The following is a 27,131-nucleotide window of genomic DNA, read 5'->3' as shown; positions in this document are numbered from 1 at the left end:
GTGTGTGTGTGTGTGTGTGTGTGTGTGTGTGTGTGTGTGTGTGTGTGTGTGTGTGTGTGTGTGTGTGTGTGCGCGCGCGCACGTTACTGTGCACGTGTTACAAATGCCTGTCCTGTCCCCCTTTATGTGCTCACCCACCCAAACATCCTCGGGTTCATTTGCAGTCAACACCAGCAGCCACTATTCTGACTGCTGAGGCAGGGAGAGAAGGGCAGCTGAAACGTCTCTCTCACACACACACGCTCTCACACACACATGCACTCACAGACATGCACATGCACATACAGTACGTATGTACAGGCTGTATTGTATAGACATATAATTCTGTCTCTCTCACACGCACGCACACGCACGCATGCACGCACGCGCACACACACACACACACACACAGACACACACACACACAGAGAGGAGCAGTTGTGGCCAGCGCTATGGGAGGATGCCGTGGCCATTAAATCAGTGACATTTGAAAGTACTGAGAGATGCATGGCGCTAGGCGGACCTCCGGTGACATGTTGTAAATGAGATGTTCCAGATGAGCTGATCCATGGCTCTGTGGTAAACACTCACACACAGGTGTTTACCCTCCGCCAGTAAACAGCCTTTCACTCTTCTGCCCGGTGCGTTCACGCGCATAAACATACACACGCGCGTACGTAAACATGCGGCAGCGGACCTCTTGGGACGGATGCAGGCTTGTTGTACATCAGCCTTGTGAATGATTAGACCGGGGGAAGACTAAACAAATGGCGGAAACGTCGACTACACACGACGCGAGGAGTGAAATGTTAATGGCTAAGGAGGAAAAAACTACAGGGAGAGGTTGGGATTGTGAGATGAAGGCAATCAACGAGAATGCTTTTGCTAGATCGGACAACATGTCTGTGGGAAATCTCTGAGTGATCGTCCCTCTTATTTATAATAAAAATTATCATTAATGAATGCCACAGACGAAAAACTGTCTAAGTCCACACTATTTATCCATAATGTATTAATGATAGATAAGGGGTCAGGACAACGATGGCTTTTTGTGGAGGGGTCAGAATGAAATTTGGACTTAAGACAGGTGCTCAATTTTGTTGAGTCAAAATCATGATAATAAATAAAGTTAATAATAGATGACTAGAAATAACTAGAAATCTAGTGGGTTTTTTTTTCACAAAACTACAAAACAAAGCTACTTAAGCCTGATTCATCATACTTTGTCACATTCATCATACTGGTGTCACACGCCAAGAATATCAGTTCCACAAAAACAAACAAACGAACGCAACACGTCGCATAGAGCTGCTATTTTAAGGGCGTGACATGGTTCCATGACGGACTATAAATTAAGAATTAGACATCATAACCTCCATACACTGTGTTTATACATCTGAGGAAGGATGAATTGTTGCCTTAAAAAAATAAAAAAGATTATCCCTCAGATGTTTCTGCTTTATTGATTATTTTCCCCCGGTTGTGGGTGACATAAAAGATGTCATCACAACAGACATCACAACATTGCGGGTATACTGTATGTACTGTAGCGTGCTCTTTGATCCGCTGATCCATGGGACAACCCGCAGTCCCCGGGATAAGAATTGCTTTAGCTAGCTATATGCCGGTCCACCGCAGGCGCGCCCCGAGTGTTCAGAGGGTAGGGGTAGGGTTCGTTCCCTTTGTACAGCCTGCACTGGCGCTTTGCAATTAAAAGTTTTGTCAGCACTCTTGTCAGGTTGTGCTCTTACAGGACTAAGACTGAGTTCCCAATTATAAACATGCTCTTCCTGCAGGCTTCTGGTGTGTGTGTGTGTGTGTGTGTGTGTGTGTGTGTGTGTGTGTGTGTGTGTGTGCGCGTGCGTGCGTGAGTGCATGCGCGGTGTGCACCTGTGTACATACGTGAGTGTGGTTGACATTGTTCCCCAAAGGGCACTGACAGAGTGCTTCAAGTGTGAGCTAAATTGAAGGCATCCTTCTCGGTGAGTGTTTACAGGTGTGGAATATTTGCTCTGTAAACGTTGTCCTGTTTGACCCCAGGGTTAGCTTGGCACTAAATTCACCCAGCAATTCACAATACAACATGCACACACACACACACACACACACACACATGCTACACAACGTGCACACAACCGTTAATTACAAGAACATTCGTCGAATGTGCTGAAAAATGCCGCAAGATAAAGAGCCACAGTTTTGATAACCAACATAATTGAAAAATGAAAGTGTGCATGTATGTGTGGGCACGTGTGTGTGTGTGTGTGTGTGTGTGTGTGTGTGTTGCAGTCCTCTGACCCTGTGTGGTCTTTTATGGTTCATTGCCGTTGTAAACATGGCTCTCAGCACAGAGCACAGCTCTCAGAGGCATCCATTCCTTGGATTTTCTCTACAATTTGACTATCTCATAGCTCCCGTATCATTTGCACTTTGCATTTGGTTTAGAAAACATCCTTTAGCTCGCAATCCATCAGAGTGCAAAGGTGTGTACTTGCGGGTTCTATTATTCCTGCATGCGATGGATTTATAGACAAACCAACCCCACGCATTTATCCGGATCCAGAAGTTGAGAGATAGGCGTGGGTGCCAGTAAATTTCTGCAAGACGTCGGAGGAATGTTGAGAGCTCAAACCGGCGGCTTATGTCCTGCATCCAAACACTGCTCATATGCGATTTGTTTATGTCCGTCGCATTGACGTTCTGAGTGTTCTGAGCATTGGAGTTTTATGGCCCAAGTTGTTTAAGTAGCCCTGGGTCTTGTTGATGTGACGGGCAGACAGAAGGAGTGGTAGGAGGCTCATTAAGTCAAGTTGACTCTTGCATGAAGTGCGCTGCGCACGGCCAGGAGATGTTCCTCCCAAAGTAACGGCCACTTAGCTGCTTCTGAAGTGTCGCCGTGAATCATGCCGGCAGGTCCGTATCGCGATGGAATTTCTGTGTTATGTTCCAGCTTTGGAGTGTACATCACAAGCGATGAAATGTTTTGCGGAAAAGAGAAATGTTTGAACCTTTCACACCGGACTTGCCATAAATATTGTCCGCAGAGTCCTTTAAATAAAACAAACGTGCATCATATATCAAAAAGTTTATCTTTCCTCTCTCTCTCCTCTTCTCCAACCAGGTTCCACCGCGGGGACTACCACATCGACGTGTGCATCAACGACTACCTGGACGTCTACTGTCCCCACTACGAGGACTCCGTCCCGTTGGAGCGCACGGAACGCTACGTCCTCTACATGGTCAACTACGACGGCTACAGCACGTGTGACCACACCGCCAAGGGCTTCAAGCGCTGGGAGTGCAACCGGCCGCACTCCCCCAACGGGCCGCTCAAGTTCTCCGAGAAGTTCCAGCTCTTCACCCCGTTCTCCCTGGGCTTCGAGTTCAGACCGGGCAGAGAGTACTACTACATATGTGAGTAGTAGTAGTAGTAGTAGTAGTAGTAGTATTACTACATACAGTATGTGAGTGCAAAAGCCTTTCTCCACAGGCCCTGTGGTCAGTGGCAAGCTGCGACGCAGAGTGCATGAACCCAAACCCTAACCCATTTAGGCCTGACCTCAAAATTAAAAGAAAATCTTCTAAATCCTCCAGATTTTTCAAAAATAGCAGACCTACAAACGAGCTTGTAGATCTGCTATTTTTCAATAGCTAAATTATAACATAATGTTTAAAACACCAAAAGGGGTTCCCGCACAAAATGGGCTAATTAGCCCAGGGCTCTCACAGTGGCTCCTACAGGGAAGGCAGGGAAAACTACCCATATTGATCAACTCGTGTTTCAAGGAATCACAGAAACCTCCTGAAAGAAGATGTTTTTTATTCTTGACTGAAGAGCAGCCTATAGTGTTTTTAGACCTAATGGATCCTCACCCGCACTCAGAGTTAAATTATCTCTTAAGGATTGATGTCTTAAGGGGTGGCGGGTGGGCGGGGAGACACACGAGCAGATGTTTTCAGTGTTTCAAAATGTAATAACATGGCCTCTGAGCACCATATGCACACACAGTGAAAGGAAAGGAGACCAGATTGATCTGGGTTTTTCCTTTGCAAATCAAGTCAAGCCAACATTACACTGTATCCCTCAGAAACTCTTAAATGGACATATCGACCTTTCTGAGAGGACTTGGTTGGATAACGGCCATATCAATCCTCTGCATGTCTGCATTTTACTCTGTAAATGAGAGTGTACAAATGTAACCACATGGACCTGTAAGGGTCCAACAAATGAACTCAGTGGTTAATTTATATGAAACACTTAAACCCTTGTACTTAGTTGACCATGGGTCTCCCTGCAGGGCTCTTTACTAAGTTTCCCATCTACAGCAAATGACTTTGATTTGACATGTTTGTCCGAGTCAATTTTATACCCTATATTCAGTCTGTGCACGCACATCGTCACTCCCGGGAACTCTCCTCCTCCCCTTTAAAAGGGTTTCGGAATCCACGTTATGGCTCACTTTCCGCTGCTGAATACTGCTCTGTATCCTTCATAAAAAGGACCTTCCTCTGTGCATTATGATGTCCTCTTATAGCATGTTGTCCCAGGAAGACACTATACGTCGCCCCGCTCCTCCTCCTCAGGATTGTGACAGGGGGTTCATCCACAGCCACGGCCCGTGGGAAATTAGCTTCGATCAAAGCTGGGGCGACAGAGTGGAATTGAGTGGAGTTTGGTCCTCCCACCGCGGCCTTTATGCACCGTAGGGATGTAGACGAGCCGCTGTCGCCAGAGACAATCACATCGACGCTCGCTTGAAACACATTTGTCACACTGATGCACTGTTGTTGCCGCCCCAGAATAGGAGCTCTGGCATATTGTATGTGGTATGAAACAGAGTCATATGAGTGCTATTGCCCAGCAATATATCACCAGCTGAAGCTATAGTGTTTTGTTGTTTTTGCACAAACTGTATGTTGTTGTACTACTACTACTACTTCTACTACTACCACTACTAGTGGTGTTAAAGTCCCTAAGATTTATTACCTTCCCCAAATTCGTTCTAAGGTCTCCTGTGCTGGAAACACATTTAACTGCTTGGGCATGGGAGATATTGCGCTTTGAGCTTCAGGCAATGCCATTTGTCAACCACTAGTGTTCTCACCCAAACCAAGGGTCTAAATGTCTCTCGAATAGCAAGGGGTCCTCCTCCAACCACTGCAGATGTAGCCTCGGAAACCCAGACGTTTTTTTTTCCAGGGATAAAAATAAGTCTGGGTCCGAGTCCACTTCAATTCGGCATAGAGTAGCGCAAACATCACTCACTCTCTGCTGATTTCTGATCGTCTGCACCTTTGTTAAATTGACACACACACGCACACACATACACACACACTCCTTTGTCCTCTCTCTCTGTCGCTCTAATTAATTAGTCTCATGTCTAGCAGCTGCGCATAGTTTCTCCCGGCGGATAGGAGCTGTTTATGCCATAGAAAGCATAGGTGAGTTCCAGGCTACTGCAGATGCAGATGTACCTACTAGTTAAATTGGTCAGTTCAGATTGGCGAATATAGTGTTTTATGTAACCAAATATATCTGAGTTACAGATGGATGGATTGACTCTGAGGATTTTACGGTGTGCTGTGCAGCAAAACCTCACTGTGAATTTATCTTCAGGGAGATAGTATCAGTTTTGACGGTTTACACTCTCCTCTTAAACACTGGTAGATGTACTGTACTGTACGGTGCCTGTATCTGTTTATCTGTGAGATACGGCCGGCGGTGGTAATGTATGGCGCTGTCTCTGCCCCTTCCTCTCTGTGTAAGGAGGTATGGAGGGAGGGAAGCAGAAATCTGTTTTCTGAATTGGCACCTTTTTATGAAGCAGTTAAGTCTGACAGCCGACCGGGGATTTCTCTCCTTTTTTTATTCATTTCACCTGTTCTCTCGCTCTCTCTCTCTCTTTTCCCTTTTTTGCTCTGTTACACTATAAACTCAAAGAGCCTCTCTCTAGAGTTAGCCGTTGTTTCTGCAGTGATTGAGCCAGTTTATCTCTCAAGCTTGTGCATTGACACAGACAAGCCTGAAATCTTTTCTTCTTTTTTTGTCATTCGTCTGGTGAAAACAAAGTAAGGACATTTGTCATTATATTATGTTTGCATCGGTGGTTCACCTTAAACGAGATATGGGGAAAATGTCCTCCATTTAAGTCCCACCTCAAAAGGTGGGCGTTAGATGGGGGTTAGCGAAGGGTTACACAATTCATCCACTACCCCAAGATCCCCATTTCCAGAATTTCAACTCTCATTTCTGTTGAGAGATGCCTGTCCTTAGGGCTGGATTAAATTACACCGCGACCGACATCGCTTCCGTGGAACGCATCCATTCTGCCGTAGCACGCCATATTGGTTTAGTGGCCCGCGGCTTCATTGGCCATTGAGTGATTCCAGCGTGTAGCCTCTCTGGCCAGCGCGGCGGATATTAAAGTCATCCACCATGAAGTCATCTGACATATGTGATTTCCCTCCGTCATTGTGTCCAGATTCAACATCCAGGAGACGCCAGGGAAATGGCCGCTGATGGATTGGACAGTCTCTTTAGTGGACAGAAAGGGGAGCTGAGCTAGATGGAATATATATATATATATATATATATATATATATATATATAATTTTATATGTGAGAGAGAGCACTTGAGCACACCAGTATTACGTCTAATTTATAGTTTAGTCATAAGGCAGTGTCCTGCACCAAAATAGCCGATCTACAAGCTCTCAACAATTATAATTTAGCAGTATCATCAGCAGCAACAGTTGCTATTGTCATCTTCCTACTCCTCCTCCTCATCCTACAATATAGGATACAACCTGGAGGACCTACATGTTGTCATCAGCCTTTCCTTTTCATCCTCCTCCTCCACTATACTGCCCTTCATCACCAACATCTTATTCATCTAGTCACAAGTTGTTGTTATTTTTGGCAATAGCATGTAACTGGGTGTAATTATTTTCTCACGATTGCATTTGGCTTTTCTGTATTCTTTTTTTTTTTTTTTTTTTATTAACATTAATATTCAGGTTGTGAGAACTGGAATTTCGTAAAATTGCCTCAGCTTTGTTAATTTCTACTCTCTTTAGAAGAGATAAATTGAATGCCAATACTGGCTACCCACTCTAATCTGATTTCTGCCACAAACAAAGCCAGGCCTAGTTGGTAGCAATTACAAATGACCTTTGACTGTTTGAATAATTGAGAAAATTAATGCAAGATTCAGCATGTTTATTCGTTTTATTTTCATAGACCAACATAGACAGTCCCCGAACAACAGTGCAAGGTCGACTACACACAAATGTCCAGTATAATACACTGTTACACTGTGAATAAATTGAGATGAGTTAAGATCCAGTGAGCATGTGGTCCCAGCCAACCATACTGATAGAAGTACTATAGACAGCCTGAGGGCAGAAACACTAGCTGTCTGTATTATGTCATTCATGGTCAATAAGGTAAATCAGCTTTGACCATGCAGGTTGAGGTTTCACACAAATACAGACCCTCTTGCTTTAGTGCTGCTTGTTTTGAAGTCATAAAGGGGACACAGAAAGTGTTCAAATGCAACCAAATGGACCAGTGAGGGTATATTTGGTTACATTTGCACACTCTCTGAGTTATACGTGTTAGCCTTTCTTTATGTTGTTGTTAAAAAAAAAAAAAAAAAGCTCGACTTTTAAATCAATTGGCAGCCTTCAAAGTGGATTCCACAGACACTGCAGATGGTGCATCATGTACAGTCAATAGATGCTGCATTTGTATACTCACACAAAGATGCTTGTGAACAATAGCCATGATATCAGCACAGAACAGAGGTCACTCTTGACCTATGTAGCCTGTTTGTCTACACTTGCTGATGCCGCTGTAGCATACAGTAGCTAACAGGGCTGGACTGTATGCACCATTACCCCCTGCTGCAGGCTTCACTGCACACCTTGCATCAGACTGAATGATCAACTGTCCTGAGCCAGAGGTCACTTCTACCCATGAGCACGTGGGGAATGAGGTTGGCAATATTTACTCTAAAGGGAATATAAGGGAATAGAGGGGGATGGGAAGTTATGGTGAGGGCATGAAATAAACTCATCCTTTACTCAGTTGTCTGATTTGTGGCAGGAATACGGCATTCTTGTTGAAATAATTTATCATTTTGTTATCTAACTGACAACAGTCTCCTTTTTTTTAGCTAAATACAGAACAGTGAAAACGGGAGAGCCCTGCAGATTATATATACTGTAGAGGATGAGAGAATTAATCGCCCCGACGTCTCATAACTTTCTCTAACCGAATGACCTGAGGCAAAGCGGGGGATGAGGAAGTGCCACGGGTGTCGTGATTGATTTGGTGCCTGTGTCGTAGATGAGAATTAGGATGTCAAATTATATTCCGGTGGAGAAAACGCCGGCTAATGGTGTTTTTCACCCTCCGAGTTGGATGCGGGTCGGGGGCTGATTTGTTGCGTCTCTGATCAAATTAGAGAGAGGAGACAGTGCTCTGCTGTCATCTGCTTCGACAACAGAAACAGCTTAATCAACGCTATAGCAGGACGTGCAGAATTCGACCCAAATTGCGGTCATAATTCTTCATCTTTGTGGCGCTGTCAGCTGCAGCGCTCCGCCGGAGGCAGGTGAATTGCACGTGCAGGGCAAGAGGAGAGCTGCAGCATGATCCCTTTCTGGGCTGCATCCAGAGGCTTGTTTGCTCTACAGGTCATTTTTGTTTTAGATGAGACAAACAGAGAGAGAGAGAGAGGCCAAGTACTGAGAGCTTACAGTAAAAGATGCAAAATGTACCGCCTCCGGGAAGATTCAGGAAGCAATTTACTGCTGGGCTACATCTGCAAGCAATTCAGCAGAAAGTGGCATTAGCGGTGAGTGAGTTATGGACGAGAAGTGTCCACTGGCCTGACAGACACCGCTAAAGACTGGATAAAGACAGGACAGAAAGGAGCACTTCCCAAATAGTTCAAAGTTCACAGCGCATTCGCAGCTTAAGTGAAACTCTGATCACAGAGCGCTGATGGCAGCAGCTTCTTTTCTAATATGGAGAGAATCGTTGTACGAGCGATTTCAAGCTAGGGTGGAAATCCAATAACAGTGGTGGCGGGTTGCAAGAGATGAGTGGAGTGAAGATTGTGTGTGTGTGTGTGTGTGTGTGTGTGTGTGTGTGTGTGTGTGTGTGTGTGTGTGTGTGTGTGTGTGTGTGTGTGTGTGTGTGTGTGTGTGTGTGTGTGTGTGTGTGTGTGTGTGTGTGTGTGTGTGTGTGTGTGTGTGTGTGTGCACGTGAGTGCGTGCGTGCATTCGCGCACGATGTGTGGCGAATAGGAATAGCGTTCAGAATCATCATGGAGCAGAAGCCTGCGAATGCGGAGATGCTCTCGTATATACTGTCTTGTTAACCTGCACGTTCTATTGCCACTCACGGAAAATGCAATCAATCATCACTCCGGAAGGGTATGATTTCCTTGGTGCTCCGGGGCTTCGTCACTGGGAGAGACAGGAGAGCGTCCCTTGCCAATACAGAAGCGACCAGACCCAGACCAGGGACACGGTCTCCGCACACGCTCCATTCATCAAAGTGAAATATCTTTGATGGGACATCAGTCACTCCGAGCGTGTCCCCGTGGCCAGCCTTTAAAATGCTACACCGGGTTTAAATTGATCATAAGTTATAAGCCATCACCCAAGGAAATCTCTTGATATTCATAAGACTCCATTTCCCAGACAGCCACACACACACCCTCTCTCACAAGGTCTCAAAAGGTCTTATAAGGCCTGTCCTCATACGTGGGCTTATTGCGCTACCACAGGCATAAAAGCTCTAGTAAACTCAGAATACAGCCCATACACATCCTGGGCTTTTGAATGGTCATAAATCTGTGATGCGCCGAGCCACCGCTTCCGAGCACCTCTTGGAGGGAGGTGGTGACGAGGGTGGCGACAGCATCAGCAGCTAGGAGAAACAACGTTAGGCGACAAATAAAACAGAGGCAGGGGAACAGTGTCTGTGTGTGTATATGTTGTTTGGAGCATGGGGGGAGGGGTTGCTAATAATGACAAACAGCCAATGCGGTTCCATTTATAGTAGGCTATCGGTAGGAAACCTGCACACGGACAGCGTCATAACTTGCACCTACCATCCATTCACATGAATAATCAGGCCTGTCATTGCCACGCAGGAACAATCCAACAACGTGGAGCGAGTGTGACAGAAAGCCATATTCATAGACTATAGGACACACACACACACGCACACACACGCACGAGCGCGTGCATACAGTACATGCATACACATGGAGGCACATTCTTAAATGCATGATCATAATCGTGATGGATGGATACATGTTTCTCCATCTCCCTTTGCCTCTGGATTCTCCATCATACCTCATTTCCCCTTTCATCTCCTCCCCTCCTGGACTTCTGGGTCAGTGAACGCTGCTCAGCTCACCCCTGCGTGTCATTCACTGTGTAGCTACTGGCCCCAAGTTGCTGCCATTTACAAACACACACACACACACAGATACACATATGCTCGCACGCGCACACAGCCACACACACATGAACAATCATGTATGCAGGCGGTAAAAGTACATCCACGCTGACGTACAGATGCACATAATAACGAGGCACTGTTTGGAGATGACGGGCGACCCAACTGAACTGCTCCCCAAGGGCTCTGCAGGCATTCAAGAACTCACGGAAAATAAAAGCTGCTAATGGCCCAGTCTTGATGATCCTCCGGGTTCTGAGGATCGCACGTAAACATGCACAAACACATGTAAAAATAAAGTGAAAACAGTTGACCGGGGAGCCAGCCTCGCTGGCCAGTTCTTTTTGCTAATCAAAGGCATGAGGTAAGTAATGGGACGCTTGTTGACAGCCTTGTGAGAGCGAGCGGGCGAGGGAGAACAGGCTCTAATCAACTCGCTGGAGTTTTACCACCAATAAAGTAATCATCGCCTTGCCCACAGCAGAGCAAAATGTCGCTGGGTTCTGTTAGAGCCGTGAAGAATCCACAGATCAGAGGGCCGAGGAGGACAGAGCGGGCTCTGTGTTGTCAGGCAGACGACAGGACACAAGGCTCCTCTTGGTCTGTAATGATTCATGCATGGAACAGCTGCCGTCAATGGCTGATTCTGACTCAGGATCAGAAAGACGGGACAACATGAAGGCGTTGGCTGCTAATTGATTTAAAAGTCGAGCATTTTTGAGGAAAACAACAACAAAATAACACCACTTTATGACTTGCTATTGTGGCGGATACCATACGTGCTATAATTCTCTGAATTGTGATTCTTTATTCTGGGCTTGGTTTAAAACAGCTCTCAGCAATAGAATAGAATCAATTATATTGAGTAGCTATGAAGTAATTACAGCAGATTTGTGGATTCAAGTCTTCAAATGCCTTTCATAATTTCCAATAAGAATGTGTAATAGAGTGCCAGCCATTGTGGTCTGTGAATGAAAATAATGTAATTTAATGTGCACCAAAATAATGAGAATCAAGTAGGAAGGAACACGTTTTAGATGATTGTCTACCCAGCTTCCGAATGTCTCACTAGGTTCGTGCTACCCCATCCCTACCACCCATCTCTGTCCCTCGCACTTATTTTTTACTTTGTATTCTTATTCTCCTGTGTCTCTGACTGCAGTACGGCCATGACAATTCCCTCTGTCTCTCGCTCTCACTGCGAGTTAACACCATCACATAAGACGCGAGGGGGTGAATTTGGTTCATTTCTTTTGGCACCGGTTAAAAGATGCAAGGAGAGTGCAAAAGGCCAGCTATCAGCAGGGGTTAGAGTTCACATGGCTTCCCCTGCCCCGTATGCATGCTCTCAGCCCCTGCTGCCTCCCCTCGTCCCCTTCTCGGTTCACCACCCTCCTACTGCGTACTCGCTGTAGTGGCATCTGGTTAATGCTCCTCCATCTCCTTGGAACACACACACACACACACACACTTGGTGGGTCTTTTTCCTCATTCTTTCTTTCAAAAAGCTTTTAAAAAACAAAACATATCTTGATAGAAAAATATTCTGCTGAGAATTGACTGCACCCACGCACTGTATGTTGCACAATTCGCATTTAATTTGTACTTTATAAATGCGAGCGTGTGTCTGTCTGTCTGTCCGTCTGTCTGTCTGTCTGTCTCGTGTGTGTGTGTATGTGTGCCCATGCACAAGCATGTGTGTATATATTACTGCGGGCGGATGATCTTGATGACAGAGAAATAGGGGGTAGCTTTCAGTGGAAAAGCTTCATGTACACTCTACTCTCTGTTGAGACCTCAGTGGAGTCTCTCCAGCTGAAGGTTGTGCATAGTGAGCACTAACATTCACTGTTTTTGACTGGCGTCCATGCCCTGCAGCCAGGGAGCAAATGATAATGAATCCCAGCCGTAATCTCTATAAACATGTACAGAATAATTGTCTCCTGGACGCTATCTAGATATGCAATTAAGGTATCTAATATGTAATATATCTCATTAGTTTGATGGAAGAAAAAAAACATTTTGGAACGTTTGGTGTGTGTGTGTGTGTGTGTGTGTGTGTGTGTGTGTGTGTGTGTGTGTGTGTGTGTGTGTGTGTGTGTGTGTGTGTGTGTGTGTGTGTGTGTGTGTGTGTGTGCGTGTGCGTATGTGCGTGCATGCTTGTGTGTGTGCGTGCGCGTGTGTTCGCTGCCTGCGTGCGGGCCTGGACACGTGTTTGTCTTCATCGCCCTGGATTTTACTTTGTAAACTCAAACTAGGTTTGTGTGCAGCAAGGTAATCCTGGTAAATCAAAGACAACAGAGCCAGAGGGCTTGTTTTTCAGTGGGCCGGCATGGGGGACAGCTAGCTCGGAATCCTATCCGCCGGACAGAGAGTTGCAGGGCATTCAGATTTAACCCGTCCCATCCTAACAAACGAGCTGGGATCAAAGACTTAGAGTGACATTATTGAAGGCAGCTGGAGAGCAAAGGAGATGGGAGGCAGGCTAACACTGTACTGTTAATGCTGCATCCAGTCACATGAAGGCATACGAAGAAGAAATTAAGAGGTTGTTCGGTGAAGGATAGCTGCCACATAAAACATTTTGTTGGTTTGCTTAATTACTTGTTTTTATGAGCTTTGTAATTGATTGATATGTATGTTTTAGATATCGTCGCTGTCCAGTTGAAACCTCACTATGTCCAAATGTGTTACTTTGCTATTTACAAAAGTAGCAAAACAGATCACGATCGACAACCTAAAAACTCTACTTTTGATGCTTTTGTGTGACTGTAGTAGTATCGAGTAATGTATTGGTTTACGAAAAAACACAAAAGGTTAGCATTATGGAGAATTGTAATAGCGGAACACTAGTCAAGTGTTCATAGTTTTCATGACGTTCCTGCCCACCACCTAGGGTTCGAACCCTCCATGGTGCAGCTGGCTTGGTGACTTTACGTCGCACACCTGTGTCTTTATTAAAGACCGACGCTTGGTGATTGCGTCACTTAAACTCAAACTATGATGCCTTCTTTAATCGAGCCAAAATGGTTGGGTCTGGAGTTACAGGACACAACATGTGGCATGTCAAGATGATGTGTGCATAAACATAATTTTTGGCTGATGGTTTCCTTCCTGTCGAGACAGCCAGATGATCATATCACAGCAGAATTGTATCTGTGTGACTTTCAGTCCTTAACAATTATTTTAAGCCAATTGTCTCATTTCGTTCACTAATCTGTGGTATTGCATTAAGCCTTGTGGTTGTGTCGGAATGCCAAAGCCTGGCAACGGTTCAGTGACCGTGACGGCCACTACAGATACCTCTGGGTTTCATCTAAACTCATGGAAAATAGCAGGCCTCTTTAGACCAGCTCAAAGAGGATATATCTACTGTATCAAGCTGTGTTGCTATGGCTCCTAAAATTATAGGTAGAACTAAACAAAACCAATCATCTGTTTAGTCAACTTTAGCTTTTCATTGTCCCTGTCCCTAGTTTTTTTTTATGTCCTCACAGGGGACGTGCTGTCTGATCTTCTATTGCAAGCCAGAGGAAACGTGTTATCCAGATAACATTACAGTTGTGAATTTGGCTTGGCTCGGGCTGAGATTGAAACAATACCGCTCCTAAGCCGCACTGAGCCCACCTGTTTGTTCTTTTGTAATTGGATTCTGCTTCATTCCATTTGCCTTAATGCCGCTGCATAATGCAGTGCACTGAGGGGACTGGCCATTACTGGCCAGGGGACATGGGTCGGAGGAGTAACCCAAGTCGGCCCCCTGTTTTTTGGGCCATCTCTTCAGGGCTCCATGCCCTTCAGAGTGGCTACAGTCGCCCAGGCCCAGATGGATTGATGGCTGAGGCTGCGGGCCCTGATGGGAACCAGAATAGCAGGTGTTGATGTTACGGGCTGACAAGAACAATAAGCTGGCCCTCTGCAGCATGCTAATCCAAAATAAACGGGCACTGGTGCGGACGGCTATAGGGTCGGGGTGCCTCGTGGAGGCCTGAGAATGAAGGGCAGCTACCATGAAAGGAATGTGGTGCTGAAGCTGAAGTTCTCTTAGGCAGCTGACAATACAGTATATGCAGTAATGCTGCAGCACGCCTCTACAGCAACTATGTGTGTTCCACTGTTGTTACACTCCATTTTAACTCCCTAACTTGGCTTTTACTACATTATGCAGATTTGAACAGTGTTACCGTACATAGTATAGCAGCATTGAGGAAATGGAACTCTGTTTACACGTACTTACTATTAAATACATACATGTATTTACTGCCTTACCTGAAAAAGTCACAAATTGACAAATGTAATGTATATACTGTAATTTGTTCATGGCTATTGAGCTTGTATACTGTAGCACGAACGATTGAACCACGTTAGTGTTTTTCTGTAAAAGAGCCACCGTTTCTCTTTTGTGTGGGAGGTGGACAGCCTGTTAATGAGTGGCTCAACATAGAAACATCAGATCGGCCTCACGACTGTCATCGTCAGGCGGGGGCTTCCACATGCTCAGTGCCGTTTTCATCAGGGCCGTGCGTCTCCTTGATCAGCTGCCTCTGCTAAGTGGCTGGTGTCGATAGCCCTGACTCGGCTCTGCCCACACCGGTGATGAAGAGAAGACATCTGGAGGTGTGTGTGTGTGTGTGTGTGTGTGTGTGTGTGTGTGTGTGTGTGTGTGTGTGTGTGTGTGTGTGTGCGCGTGTGCGTGTGCATGTGTGCATGTGTGCGTGCGTGCGTGTATGCAAGCGTGTTCATGCACAGTGCGAGGGGACAATGACATGACTAACAGATTGAGAGAACGGGAGGAGAGTGCAGTCGAGTGAGCGAGAGAAGTAGGGCGAGTGAGAGGATAGGAGTGATGTAAACTGTGCGCGTGCGTGGGTGAGGGAGGGCGGCCAAGGTTCATTAGAGTGTCACCGGCTGCCTCCGCACCAAATTAATAAGGTTCTCTCTCCCTCTCCCCCCCTCTCACTCTCTCCTCCTCTTCACTTCCCCTGCATCATGCTGAATATGAGCAGAGATGTGAAAAAGAGCATCTGATCTCCGATCACCTCTCCCGCTCACTGACACAGGGCTTAAGAAGCAGATTACAGCCGATGTATACCGACAACATTAAAGTGGCAACGGCCGGGGTCGAGAGGCAGCGAGGGCTGGAGAGGAGGAGGCGGCGAAACGAAAGACAGACACAGAGAGAGAGAGAGAACATGCGGTATAGGCCGTGGAAGAGCGCTATAGGCAACAGGGGAAGGAAAAAACCCTAAACGAAGGGACGGAGAGAAAAGGAAAGAAAAGCACAAGCCAGAAGGAATAGATTTCATCTCTCATCTCGTCTCTTTTCCCATTGTCAAAATGAACACGTCCCCTATGGCTTTTCCACTGCCTCAACATTCTCCTTGTTTTCCTTCATCAAATCAAATGAATGCACGGGCACGCTGATTACATGCCCAGAGCACGGTGTGTGCACGGAGACTGTATGAATGTTAAGAAACAAAAACAACGCAGACAGACGAAGCTATGGGGGAGCAGTTCAAGTCAACGTGACTAGACACTAGACAGTTCTGTCCTGGAAATGTGTTGGGTTTGTGTGTGTATGCGTGCTTGCATGTCTTTGTGTGCGTGCGTGCGTGCGTCGAGGGCACCGTCTTGCAAGTCATTTGAGCTTTGATGAATGGATCTGGCCATGCTGACAGAAGAGCAAAGAGGGGACGCAGCTGGGAGTGGAGGGAGAAAGGGGCCGGGGGCGGGGCGGGGGTAGGTTAAGGATCACTGCAGAGGAGTTGACAGATCCCAAATGGTGGCCCTTGGAAATGCTTGGCTTCACTGCTGCTGCCAGGGGGAACGATCCACGCAAGACACAAAATGGTGCCCAAAAGACAACTTTAGTATACAGTAGTAACGGCTGCTCTGCTCTCAATGGTTGGAGCAAAAGACAAAAAAAAAAGATAGCAAAGGTTCAAAAGTAAATGTTGCTGTCGTGAAAACGAGTGTGGGAAAAAGGCGCTCCGAGCTGCTCCCCCCATTTGATACGGGGTCTTGACACAAGACGGCAACGTGTATTTTTAAACCGTGTTCTCAAGCCGTGATGGATGGGGTCTGCACACAAGAACGCGCTCCGACTGACTTGTGTTTGACCCCAATCCTTGTCTACAGGAGACGCACCTGGTGCCTCACCACAACACCATTAGTGGTCAACCACGCTTATGTACAGTGCACACGCAAGCACGCACGCACACACACTCACGCCCACACACACACACACACACACACACAGAGTCAAAATCAAATAGGCACACACAACACCCTTCAGCAGTGGATATTTTTAGGGCGTAGGATGCAACCACTATGGTTGCTAAACCTCTGCATGCTGCCGGCAGACACTCTCAGATTCACACCCCATGGGTCTGACAGGAAAGGAAGTTACTTCCTGACAGCAACCACAAACACACACACACACACACACACATACACACACACACACACACACACACACACACACACACATGCACACACACACACAAACTATAAACGTGCAAAGCACACCCTGTGTTCCTCTGGAAAACTCTCAGGAGTCGACGTCTTTTTGTCGAGGAAATCCGTGAACAGGACATCCAGGAACAGTTCTTACAAGTTTGAGCGCTCCACAACTGTCGTTTTTGACATGGCACCTATAGCAGCTAGCAGCCGTACGTCAGCTGTAGAGTCTTAACGTTCAAACAGTTTGACTGTGTGTAGCACTAGCAGAGCTCTCTGCTTGCCCCCGAGACTTCAATCAATACCAACTTCAATCAATACCACAACGTACAAATACCACCAGTATAAGTTTGGTATTCAACATTTACTTGAGTTAAAGTATTGGCATCAAAATATACTTAAAGTACCAAACGTAAAAGTACTCATGTAGAGTAAAAAAAAAAAAAAACAATAATCTTTTGAAAATAGCAGAACTACAAGCTCACTATATGTTGCCATAATATACAGGGCTGAAGTGGTTAATGAATGAAGTGGTTTTTTTGCAATAATAATCAAAATCTGCAAAGTAACTAGTAGGCTAACTCAGGCGTGCTCATCCTTTTTGGCTGGGGACCTCCGGAAATGATTTGGCCATGTATCGCGACCCCTCCCCACCCCCAATACAAACTGACTGCAAAAATAACCTTAATAATAGAGAAAATATATCATAAATGAATACTGAAACCAGATATAATCATTAAGGAAATGTATGCATGTACTATGTGTATTATGTAAACTCTTAATTTCCTTTTTTCCCCTTTTGAAAATAATTTGGGGACCCCCCAGAATAATTTTGCGACCCCCAAGGGGTCGCGACCTACAGGTTGAGAACCCCTGGGCTAACTAAAGTTGTAGTGAAGTAAAAAGTAATATATTTGCCTCTGAGGTGCAGTGGAGTAGAAGTATAAAGTATCAAAAATGGAAATACTCCAGTAACGTAAAAGCACCTCAAAATTGTACTTAAGTACAACACTTGAGTATATTATGTACTCTGTTATTTTACACCACCAACACATCTGTAAATGCTTTGCCTGAATGCCATAATTCGTCAACCACCATGACTAACCCTACCAAATCCACTTAAGAGTCAGCATGACCGTAATTAAGTATATGGACGATTTCCTTCTCTCTCTGTCTCTGTCTCTCTCTCTCTCTCTCTCTCTCTCTCTCTCTCTCTCTCTCTCTCTCGTGCGCGCTCGCTCTCTCTCCTCTCCGGAGACAGACTGAGGGTTGAAAAACACGTCTCGGTTAAAACTGTTATGCTGAAATGAAAATGATGTTGAACACAAAGTGACCTCGTTGTAAGTGAAGAAAGAAGATGTAATGTCTTATTTCTGTATCTCTGTGTAATTAACACACCCTCGTTGAGTCTCTGTGTAATTAACACACCCTTGTCTGATGTGTTTGTTTGTTTCAGCCTCCACCATCGCCGACGGGAGAAAAACGTGCCTGAAGCTGAAAGTTTTCGTCCGGCCAGCAAGTAAGACTTCCGCATGCGACCGAGGACTCTGGAATATAGCCTGTTGAATGTGTCTGGACAGAAACAATGATGACGTTGACGTGTCTTATATCTCTGGTTACTTCAGTGCCTCCTGAATGACCTCTTGCTTAATTGTTCAACATGTCCCACTCATTTGTCACAACTTGCTTTTACCTTGCTTTTGATATGGACAAGAAAATAATTTGACCAGACATTTTGTTGGAAACATGAACAGTATCATATTTATATCACTGCTGTTGGACAGAAGCCTTGTATTCCCACATTTACTCCTTTGTTTTATGTTTTATTTCTCCTTCATAAATCGATGCCCTATTTTTTACTTTGTCGTATGGCGGCTGGTCGCAGAAAGGTTAGGGAAAATAGCAGTTCTACAAACTCACAAACATGTCACATTGTGACACGTTGTGAGCTTGTACTGTTAGTAGATCTGCTGTTTTCACGTGGAAGATTTCCACCTATAATGACAGGCACAAAATAGGGATGCCAGCCCTGCCAGCCCTAGGGATACAAGGATGAAAGTGGTCTCTCAGTGAGGTTTAGAAACAATTAGCTAAAAAGAGCTTGTGACTAAATAATAAATAACGTCTTTGATCCAATGGAACACAGGTTCTTTTTGTTTCCTGAAGAGTAATGATGTCGGACATACAAGGTTTCCTGCCCTAACCACATTGATATACAGTAGGCTATATATTTACAGTACACATTGAGTAAAGATCTCTTACACTGCATACTTCATGTGAATGTTGCCATGAGCTTTGTTGCTTGGAATGTTTGATTTCAAGGCCAAGGGTGGGGGGTGGGGGGGGGGGGGTCAAAGGGGAAGGGTGGGGCTTCAAATGTCACTAACCTATTTGGCTTACCTCTAATGATATCTCACTCTCCCCTGTGTTTTCTATTGTAGACAACTGTGTGAAAACTATAGGCGTACATGACCGCGTTTTTGACGTAAACGACAAAGTAGACAATTCATTAGAACCACGAGGTTAGTATGGCTTCCTGCTCCTACGATTCCTGACATTATGTTTTCCATGCATCTGTTTGTCCTCCTTTTCTTCCTGTACACCCCCCCCCCATTTCTCTACGAGCCAATCCCTGCTCACCAGCCCCCTGTCATGCACTTCTTGCCTGCTTGGTGTTTGGTCGCATCCTTCATTGCATGGTGATAACTACATAACCGCGTCATGCCATTTCTTGTAAAAATCACAAACGGCTTTGTTATTATTTTGTGACCCCTATTGGGAATGTTGCAACATTTTCAACGTGTTTTTGATTTGGTGTCGGTAAAGTCGTCTACTACACGGCATGTTGTTGCTTTAGCTTGGCAGCTGCTCGCCCCGCTCCCTGTCAGTCCCACGTAGACTAACTGTTATTAGTCATTTCATGGCATCGCTTGAGCAATGTCTGCTGCACTCAGAACACATGGCATTATTGTGGCTTCCTACATGAGTCTAACCCTATAGCCACTGAACTGAGACCCCCCATGGCCTCCACATGCTGCCTCCTCACTCCCCGGACCCCCCCACGCCTCCCCACATCCCCTCGGACTGAAACAACACTAAGCACTGCCTCAATGGGAAAATACATCACTGACTGTCAAATACACATCAAGAGCACATTAGTCACTTCAAACGGAGCTCTTTGAAATGAATTTGACATGGCATTAGTAATTATAGCTTTTTCCAAAAGTGGTAATTTTTTGTATAAGTCTTGGATTCTGAGAATATTACATTTTCAGTATTTCTACATGGCAGCGGTTTGGCCTGGTGTTCAGGGTTTATCACAAGCTGTCACCTCACTGATCTATGGGGGTCACACACACACACACACACATGCGCACGCACACACACACACACACACACACACACACACACACACACACACACACACACACACACAATTCGCACTTGAACACGTGCACACAATGGTACACTCGCATATACGTCCACTGGCATGCACATACTGTGCACACTCACACTCACACTCACACTCACACTCACACACACACACACACACACTGCACATGGCTTCAGAACAGGGGGTTAGGTTTGATTTATTAAGGCCAGATCCCAGGGCACCTTTCTGAGCCTGCGACTTGCCCGTCTGTCTTCCTGCTCCACAACCTGTTTTTCTCCTCTCTCGTCCTGTGCCTCTTTTTGCCTGCTTTTCGCCTCCTTTTCAGTCTCCGTGTGTGGCTGGCTGCTTTGCGGTGTGCCTCGCTAACCTGCCTGCTCCTGTCTGTCGGTCTGTCTCCTCCTATAAACCCCACTTCACATAAACATATTCATTCACCTCTTATCTTATTTCATGTACCACATTGTGCCCCCAGAGTCTGATTATTATTCACATGTCCATTGCGATGTCCTCCACTGCCTGCCTGTACTTAATCTGTTTGTCATGTGTGTGTGCCCCGTGCACGGTCAACCCTTTCCCCCACGGTACAGCAGACTCATTGCAGTGCATAGGTACTGATGGTGAAGCCAGGCAGACAGAGGACATAGCTCACCGTGTGTGCACATTCATAATGTCTCTCACAGTGAGAGCACCGGCTTATAGGTTCACTGTCCAGGTCATGAGACAAAACAAACCTGGGTTTCAGTTTACGTATCCTGTTTTAAGAAAATTTACGAGTACAGGCCCAACCAGCTTACCGCTGCCCGGGAGTCAGCATATACGAGGATTAGCTTACTGGATAGCTGTCTTATATGGACTAGAACAGCGGCTCCACTGGTTCCATTTTATTCATGCCTCTTATCTGCATGTTTTACAGATTACACTAGGCACTGATAGTTATCACAAGAGGAAGGGGAATAGTACTATACTGTAGCTTGACAAATGAATTGGTTACTCTTAACAAAGTGCCTCTTGATACCGTTAGCATTTACTGTTGCAAAAACAAACTGTTAAAAATGTAATTATTCATATAAAGACTTGTGCGCTATAAATATTGACTAATTTCTTTTCTTGTTCTTGTTATCTTTAGATGACACCAGTCATGAATCAGCTGAGCCTTCCCGAAGCGACGCAACAAACGCTGCACCACACCTGCGGATAGCAAGTCCACTACTGGCTGCACTGCTGGTTTGCCTATCAACACTCTTCACCTTATAGCGCCTCCCTCTTTCCTGGAGGGGAATTATACCTGGTGCGGCCTGAATCTGCCCAATGCTGGGGTTGCAGGGACAGGGTGGGGTTTTGGTGAAGTGAATTGGGGATTTACTGTAGATGGGACATCAGAGTGGGCTTCTCAAGGATCCCTCTATATATTTTTTGTTTTCATATAATATTTAAGTGGTCTTTCTCCGTCTGTGTTGAAAAAAGAAAAGGAAAAAAAAAAAGCTGACGTTGGAAGTGGGAGAAACAGTTCCCGCTCTTTAATCTCCAACTAAGATGCCAAATCCCGTTTTTTCACACTTAGCGATTCTTCTTTTCCCGTGACTTTTGACATCCCTTTATGTCATGCCTACGCCATGTCATTGCAGCACTGATATTTACACACACTCAACTGCACACACGCACGCACACACACAAGCATGCGAGCGAGCACACGCACGCATGCATGCACGCACGCACGCACGCACACACACATGCGCACACACACACACACACACACACACACACACACCCACCCACACAAATGCACACACACTTGTACATGCGTACACACAGTTAACTAGAGAAAACAAACCTGCCACTACACTAACACTCTATGGCAGTAGCTATCGTATTAGGTTGTAAACCTTAACAGCAGCACGCTGTAGGAACGTTAAAGATACTAGGTTGTAGAAATGGTTGTTGCACAAGAAGATTCAGATAGTTGTCATCAAGACCTCCCCAAGAAGCCTTTCCACCACCACATTGCTCGGTCTAAGTTTAAATTGAACGTGATGGATGGTATTGATCGTAGGTCATGAAACACATCATGTGGCGTACATCCAACTTCCAGAATTCCGTTGGTTTTCAAAATAATACTTTTCTTTATGGTTATCTAGTGTTTTAAACAAGGTCCAGGCAAACACACTAGTCTTGACCAGAGGGAGTTAAATTGGTTAAAGCAGCATCTTGTGGCTGCTCTGATGAGGGCATCTTGTCATTAGACGTCTGTAGTGTGCAGAGCGTGCCGGCCCGCTCAATAAAACATTTCAAGGCTCTCGGCTCCCACTGACTCACAAACAAAGTCAAATTATAACTTTCTCAACAGACACTTTGTGGATAGTTACTGGGATGGAAGATCAATGCCTTTTGAAAGTTGATCATGCAATTTCACAGCCAGACTTACAGTGTCAATTTATGCTTTGTTCACTGAGTCAGTCTGTAATTGCTCTTTTGTTCCAGCTGAGTATTTGCCGGTATTAACAACAGTCACATGAACATATTGCGTCTGCTTTATCTTTGTCTCTTCACAGTTTCTGCTGAAGTGATTCAGATTGTAAGAAAAGAGAAAAGCGTATGGAAACGATTCAACTTAAAATATTTTAAACATTACACTCACTGGCGCTGCTAAACGCCGCAGACAGATATTTTCATCTCTCGTTTTTTTGATGGATATCTTTTTTTGAGGGAGGATTATAATTGTGGTCATGGGAAAGTATAGCCCGAGTGTCCGTGAGCGCACATTTCCCTGAGCCTTTTGCTCTCAAGCGTAACCACAGCCTTCAACTCTAACCTCATGCTCATCAAACATTAGTCAAATGGTCCTCACATGCAGCAGCACAGCACCATGTCGAGTGCAGCCGACAGTCTCTGCACTGCCGGCTGGCACCATTAGCCCGACTGACACATAGCCCCAATCAGCTGAGAACGTATTATGTTAAATGGATAAAATAACCTTTCACGTTGAGGCCGTGCATGGTTCAGTTTAGTTTGGACGAGGTTTATGTTAGCACTTGCATTCACAGGAGTTCATTGTGCGATAATGACATTCAGATTCCTTCAGCCACAGACCCACGCAGAACATTTGCATAATGGAAGATGTCTTTTTTATTTTTTAATGCAAGGCCTTTTTTGACCCCTTCCCTCCATCCTGAAAAAAAAGAAAAAAGAGAGAGAAAGGGACGGACACATACACAAATTAAGTTTGTTGAAACAGGCTTTCCGTCAGAGCTGCCCATTGTGTGAGAAATGGGGAACGGATTGGTTTGGAAAGGTAGATAGAAAAAGAGAAATAGGAAGAGAAGAGGATCAGAGGAGAGATTGCGGTCCCGGCTCCAGCTCCTAGTGTTACCGGTTTAAGTGACTCTTTAATGAGGTTCAAAATGACAGGCATGTGGACCCCATGTTGTGGCAAAGGGAGTTATTTCTGGTATTAAAAATAGATGGTGGAAGGCTTGGGGGGTCTCGGGAGGGAAGTGTATATTTCACCATGGGAGGTGTGGGTAAGAGTGGGGGGTTTAAAGCGCCAGTGACCTTGCAGTTAGAGAGAATTGGTGAGTGAAGGAGATAGGATGAAATGAAAGGGAGATGCACTGAGACAAAGAGAAAGACATTGGTAGGTGGTTGTTGGGAGAGTGTGTACTGTATCAAGACAATGCAACAGTAAACAAACAAACAAACAAATAAACAAACACACAAACAAAAATATACTAAAATCACATAATTATTTTAGGAAATTCAATCCAGGTCAATCCCTAAAAGCTTATACTGTTTTGTTTTGTTTTGTTCAGTTTGAGTCTTTCTCCATTTTTTTCTTTTCTCCCCCTTTTTTGTCCGCTTTTCTATTCCCCCCTGAAGAGTTGCGTATGCTTTTGGCCATTTGTTTTTGTACTATGGTAACAATGCTATTATAGTAGAATAGCAGCTCAGCGTTGGGGGTAATAGGAGATGAGGCCATGAGGTACTAATATTCAGGAGATCACCACAGGGAATGAGCGTACGATTCTAAATGGATGCTTGTCAGCAGAATAAAGGCTAATTTATATGTTGTCACAAGACCTTGTTGCTCAACAGAAATGACATGTATTCAACTGAAAAGAGCGTAATTTTTTCAGTTGAAAATCTGTCACTTTTGTCTAAATTATCCTCAACACTATACTTTTCTCAGAAAACCAGCTTCAATTGTACTCTTATAGTTACCAATATTACTCTTTGTCATTATTGCTCTTATTACCATGGTTTATTCTGTACACACACCTTAACCTGGGAAATGAGGATCTACTTGTAAACTGGATACCGTGTATCCATGAGGTAGTCAACCATATAACATGTAGTGTTAGGGGTTAGTAACAGTTTTTGTACCTTTCTGGAGGGCAAAAAGAAAAAAACGAGACACTTCATTGTTAAAACTGTATAATTATTATTGTAATGATGATGACTATTATTATTATTAGCAAAACTTCTTGATGTAAATAGTGTTTGATATTAAAGTATTAATTTGGTTCTTATGTCTTTTCTAAAAAAAAAAAAGAATATGGTATCTCTGGATTTTGCGGAGTGTACTGTCCTTAAACATTGCATTGTGTGCTTTGATCCTCAATGCCTAATGATTCTTTGAGCTATCACTGAGTTGGAAGATCTCGGACAGCTGTGCACACGCCCGTGTACAGAATAGCCTACTGGACTTTTTAGCCAATGAGGGCCTCACCTGTAACATGTTTCAAACCAATCACCAAACTTCGCCATCTCTTCACACAAGGATCCATCAGGAAAGACAAGTCATGGACTAGACGGACGGTGTATTTGTGCTTTTTTTGCCTTCAGTGTTTGAAAGCATGTTCTGCCATGAGTGGACTGTTGGCTTTTAAATTGAAGGATCTTGCCAGTTTCATAATGTGGCATGCGCATGAACTTGATAACATGTAAAAAGGAGAAAAAAAAGACAACTAAAATGTTCAAAAAAGATGAGTGCTTTCTTTTCACACCTTAGTGTTACGTTTAGTTTTTTCTTTTAAACTGTGTTAGATTTTCTGACCACTATCATGTTGTGTGTTTCTGCATCCCCATTTGAGAGTGATGTCATTAAGCTGTGTAGTGACAGACAAAATGTACATAACACAAACCTTTGTTGTGAAGTAAACGGTGGGGGTCGGCCATTTATAATTGAAAAGAACCTCATCGTTTTTTCCTAAGAATGATTCTTTCTGTACCCTTCAACTGAATTCATCCGATGTTGTGGCACTCTGTCTCTTCTATTCGTTTTCTTTTCTCCCTACTATGGAGGTGTTTGAGTGTGCGCGCATCGGTGTATGAATGTATTCCAGTGTGAGAATTGCTGTGAGAGAAAGTGCGTGTATATAAGCGTGTGTATGTGTGTGTCTCATTTGCTGTTGCCGCAGTGAATGGGAAGCGGCAGCCCTCTTTGGCAACGAAGAGTGTTTCCCATGCCTTAGCCCCCATCCCCAGCCTCGACCACAGCGACTTCCACTCCGTGTAGGAGGCGCTCTCTGCCATTGTCCTCTTACACGGAATGGCTGCTGGCGTCTCAGAGGCCACAACGGGGCCCTTCGCTTTCTCTCTCGTTTTAAACACTTATCCCCGGGTAGATATCGGTCCTGGGCACAGTTTAAGGATTAGCGCATCCCCCCCCCAAAAAAAAAAAAGACAACCTAAACAACCTTAACTTGATTGTTAGTGGGGGAGGTTAAATCTTATCATTGATCCAGGATCTCTGCTCTGCTCACCAGCTCCCCTCATGTACTGAGGAACAACTTGTTAATTTGCTCATGAGTCTGTGTCCAGTTCCATTCTGCTCGTGATTCTACAAGTGACACCAAGTGACACCAACCCCCTGACCGCCCTGCTTTCTTCCCTATACCACCTTGAAATCCCACAACCAATCCCCACTAATTTGCCCCAGCAGGGAATCATTTCTGTCCTGCTCTTTTCCAGTATATAAACCTGAACAAAACAAAACAAAAAAAAAGAAAAATCGAACAGTCTGTATTTGTATATACACGTGTCTGAGCAAGTATGAATAATATTAATAAAAATGGAAATACATTGCTTTGATGGTTGTATCGCTGTCTTTGCTTTTCGTTTGACTCGTTGGGAAGAGGGACAGCAGACACTTTAAAACTCATTTACTGCCAGAGTTTTCGTTCTTGTTCGCACAGAATATTTTGTTCTACGACTACTGTATGTAAACCAAATACCTCAAAAGAAAGAAGAGAGTCTCCACTTTCATTGGAAAATAGTGACTTAGTGCGATCCTCCGTTCTTCACTTCGCTTGTTTTCACCTATATATTAAACTGAACCGGCTTGGATTTGTTGTGATCACGTTAGTGTCGTCTTCTTCAGAAGTCCCAGGTTAACTCACAGGTTGTGGAAGAGCGCCTTCTATCAGAAACACTGAAAACCAAAACACGTATACTGTACAGATACAATGGCGGTCTGTGCATTGGATTGAAATGACGTATCAATTTGGCTCTCAACACATCATAACGAACTTTGCCAGTTTAGCCTGATTTATACTTTGTGTGAGTGTCGTTTTAGCAAATATAACTGATCTCTAAAGCTCACCACGTAAGCAATGTGATGCATCATGAGCTTACAATATATCTACTGTACATACATGCCTTTTCTTTTTACATTTTGAAGATTTTAACTAAGATTTTGGACTATAATGGCATGCTCAAAATAGTGAGGTTAATGTGGTTAAGTGTGTGGCGTTAACATTTAAGCACGTTGTGGTGTGCTGTGGACCAATTTGTGAGCATTGAATATGAAGTGATTGCCAGTGA

The 27,131-nt window shown here is 44.7% G+C and overlaps 1 protein-coding gene across 2 annotated transcripts in view; it reads left to right on the top strand.

Moving 5' to 3' along the window:
• efna5b (ephrin-A5b) overlaps nt 1-26,393 on the top strand; it is a 117,138-nt gene extending 90,745 nt beyond the window's left edge. The window contains exons 2-5 of one of the 2 annotated variants that reach the window (XM_083784407.1): nt 3,101-3,393; nt 18,375-18,437; nt 19,360-19,440; nt 21,439-26,393. In XM_083784407.1, the coding sequence (XP_083640533.1) occupies nt 3,101-3,393; nt 18,375-18,437; nt 19,360-19,440; nt 21,439-21,566 (565 nt within the window). In that variant the 3' untranslated portion in view covers nt 21,567-26,393. The remainder of the gene's footprint in view (nt 1-3,100; nt 3,394-18,374; nt 18,438-19,359; nt 19,441-21,438) is intronic. The other variant, XM_083784408.1, reaches the window with a different exon arrangement.
• The last annotated feature ends 738 nt before the right edge of the window (nt 26,394-27,131 follow it).

This window comes from Protomyctophum parallelum (genome assembly GCF_964188405.1).
Source record: "Protomyctophum parallelum genome assembly, chromosome: 15".
NCBI lineage: Eukaryota > Metazoa > Chordata > Actinopteri > Myctophiformes > Myctophidae > Protomyctophum > Protomyctophum parallelum.
This window is presented reverse-complemented; position numbering and strand designations above follow the sequence as displayed.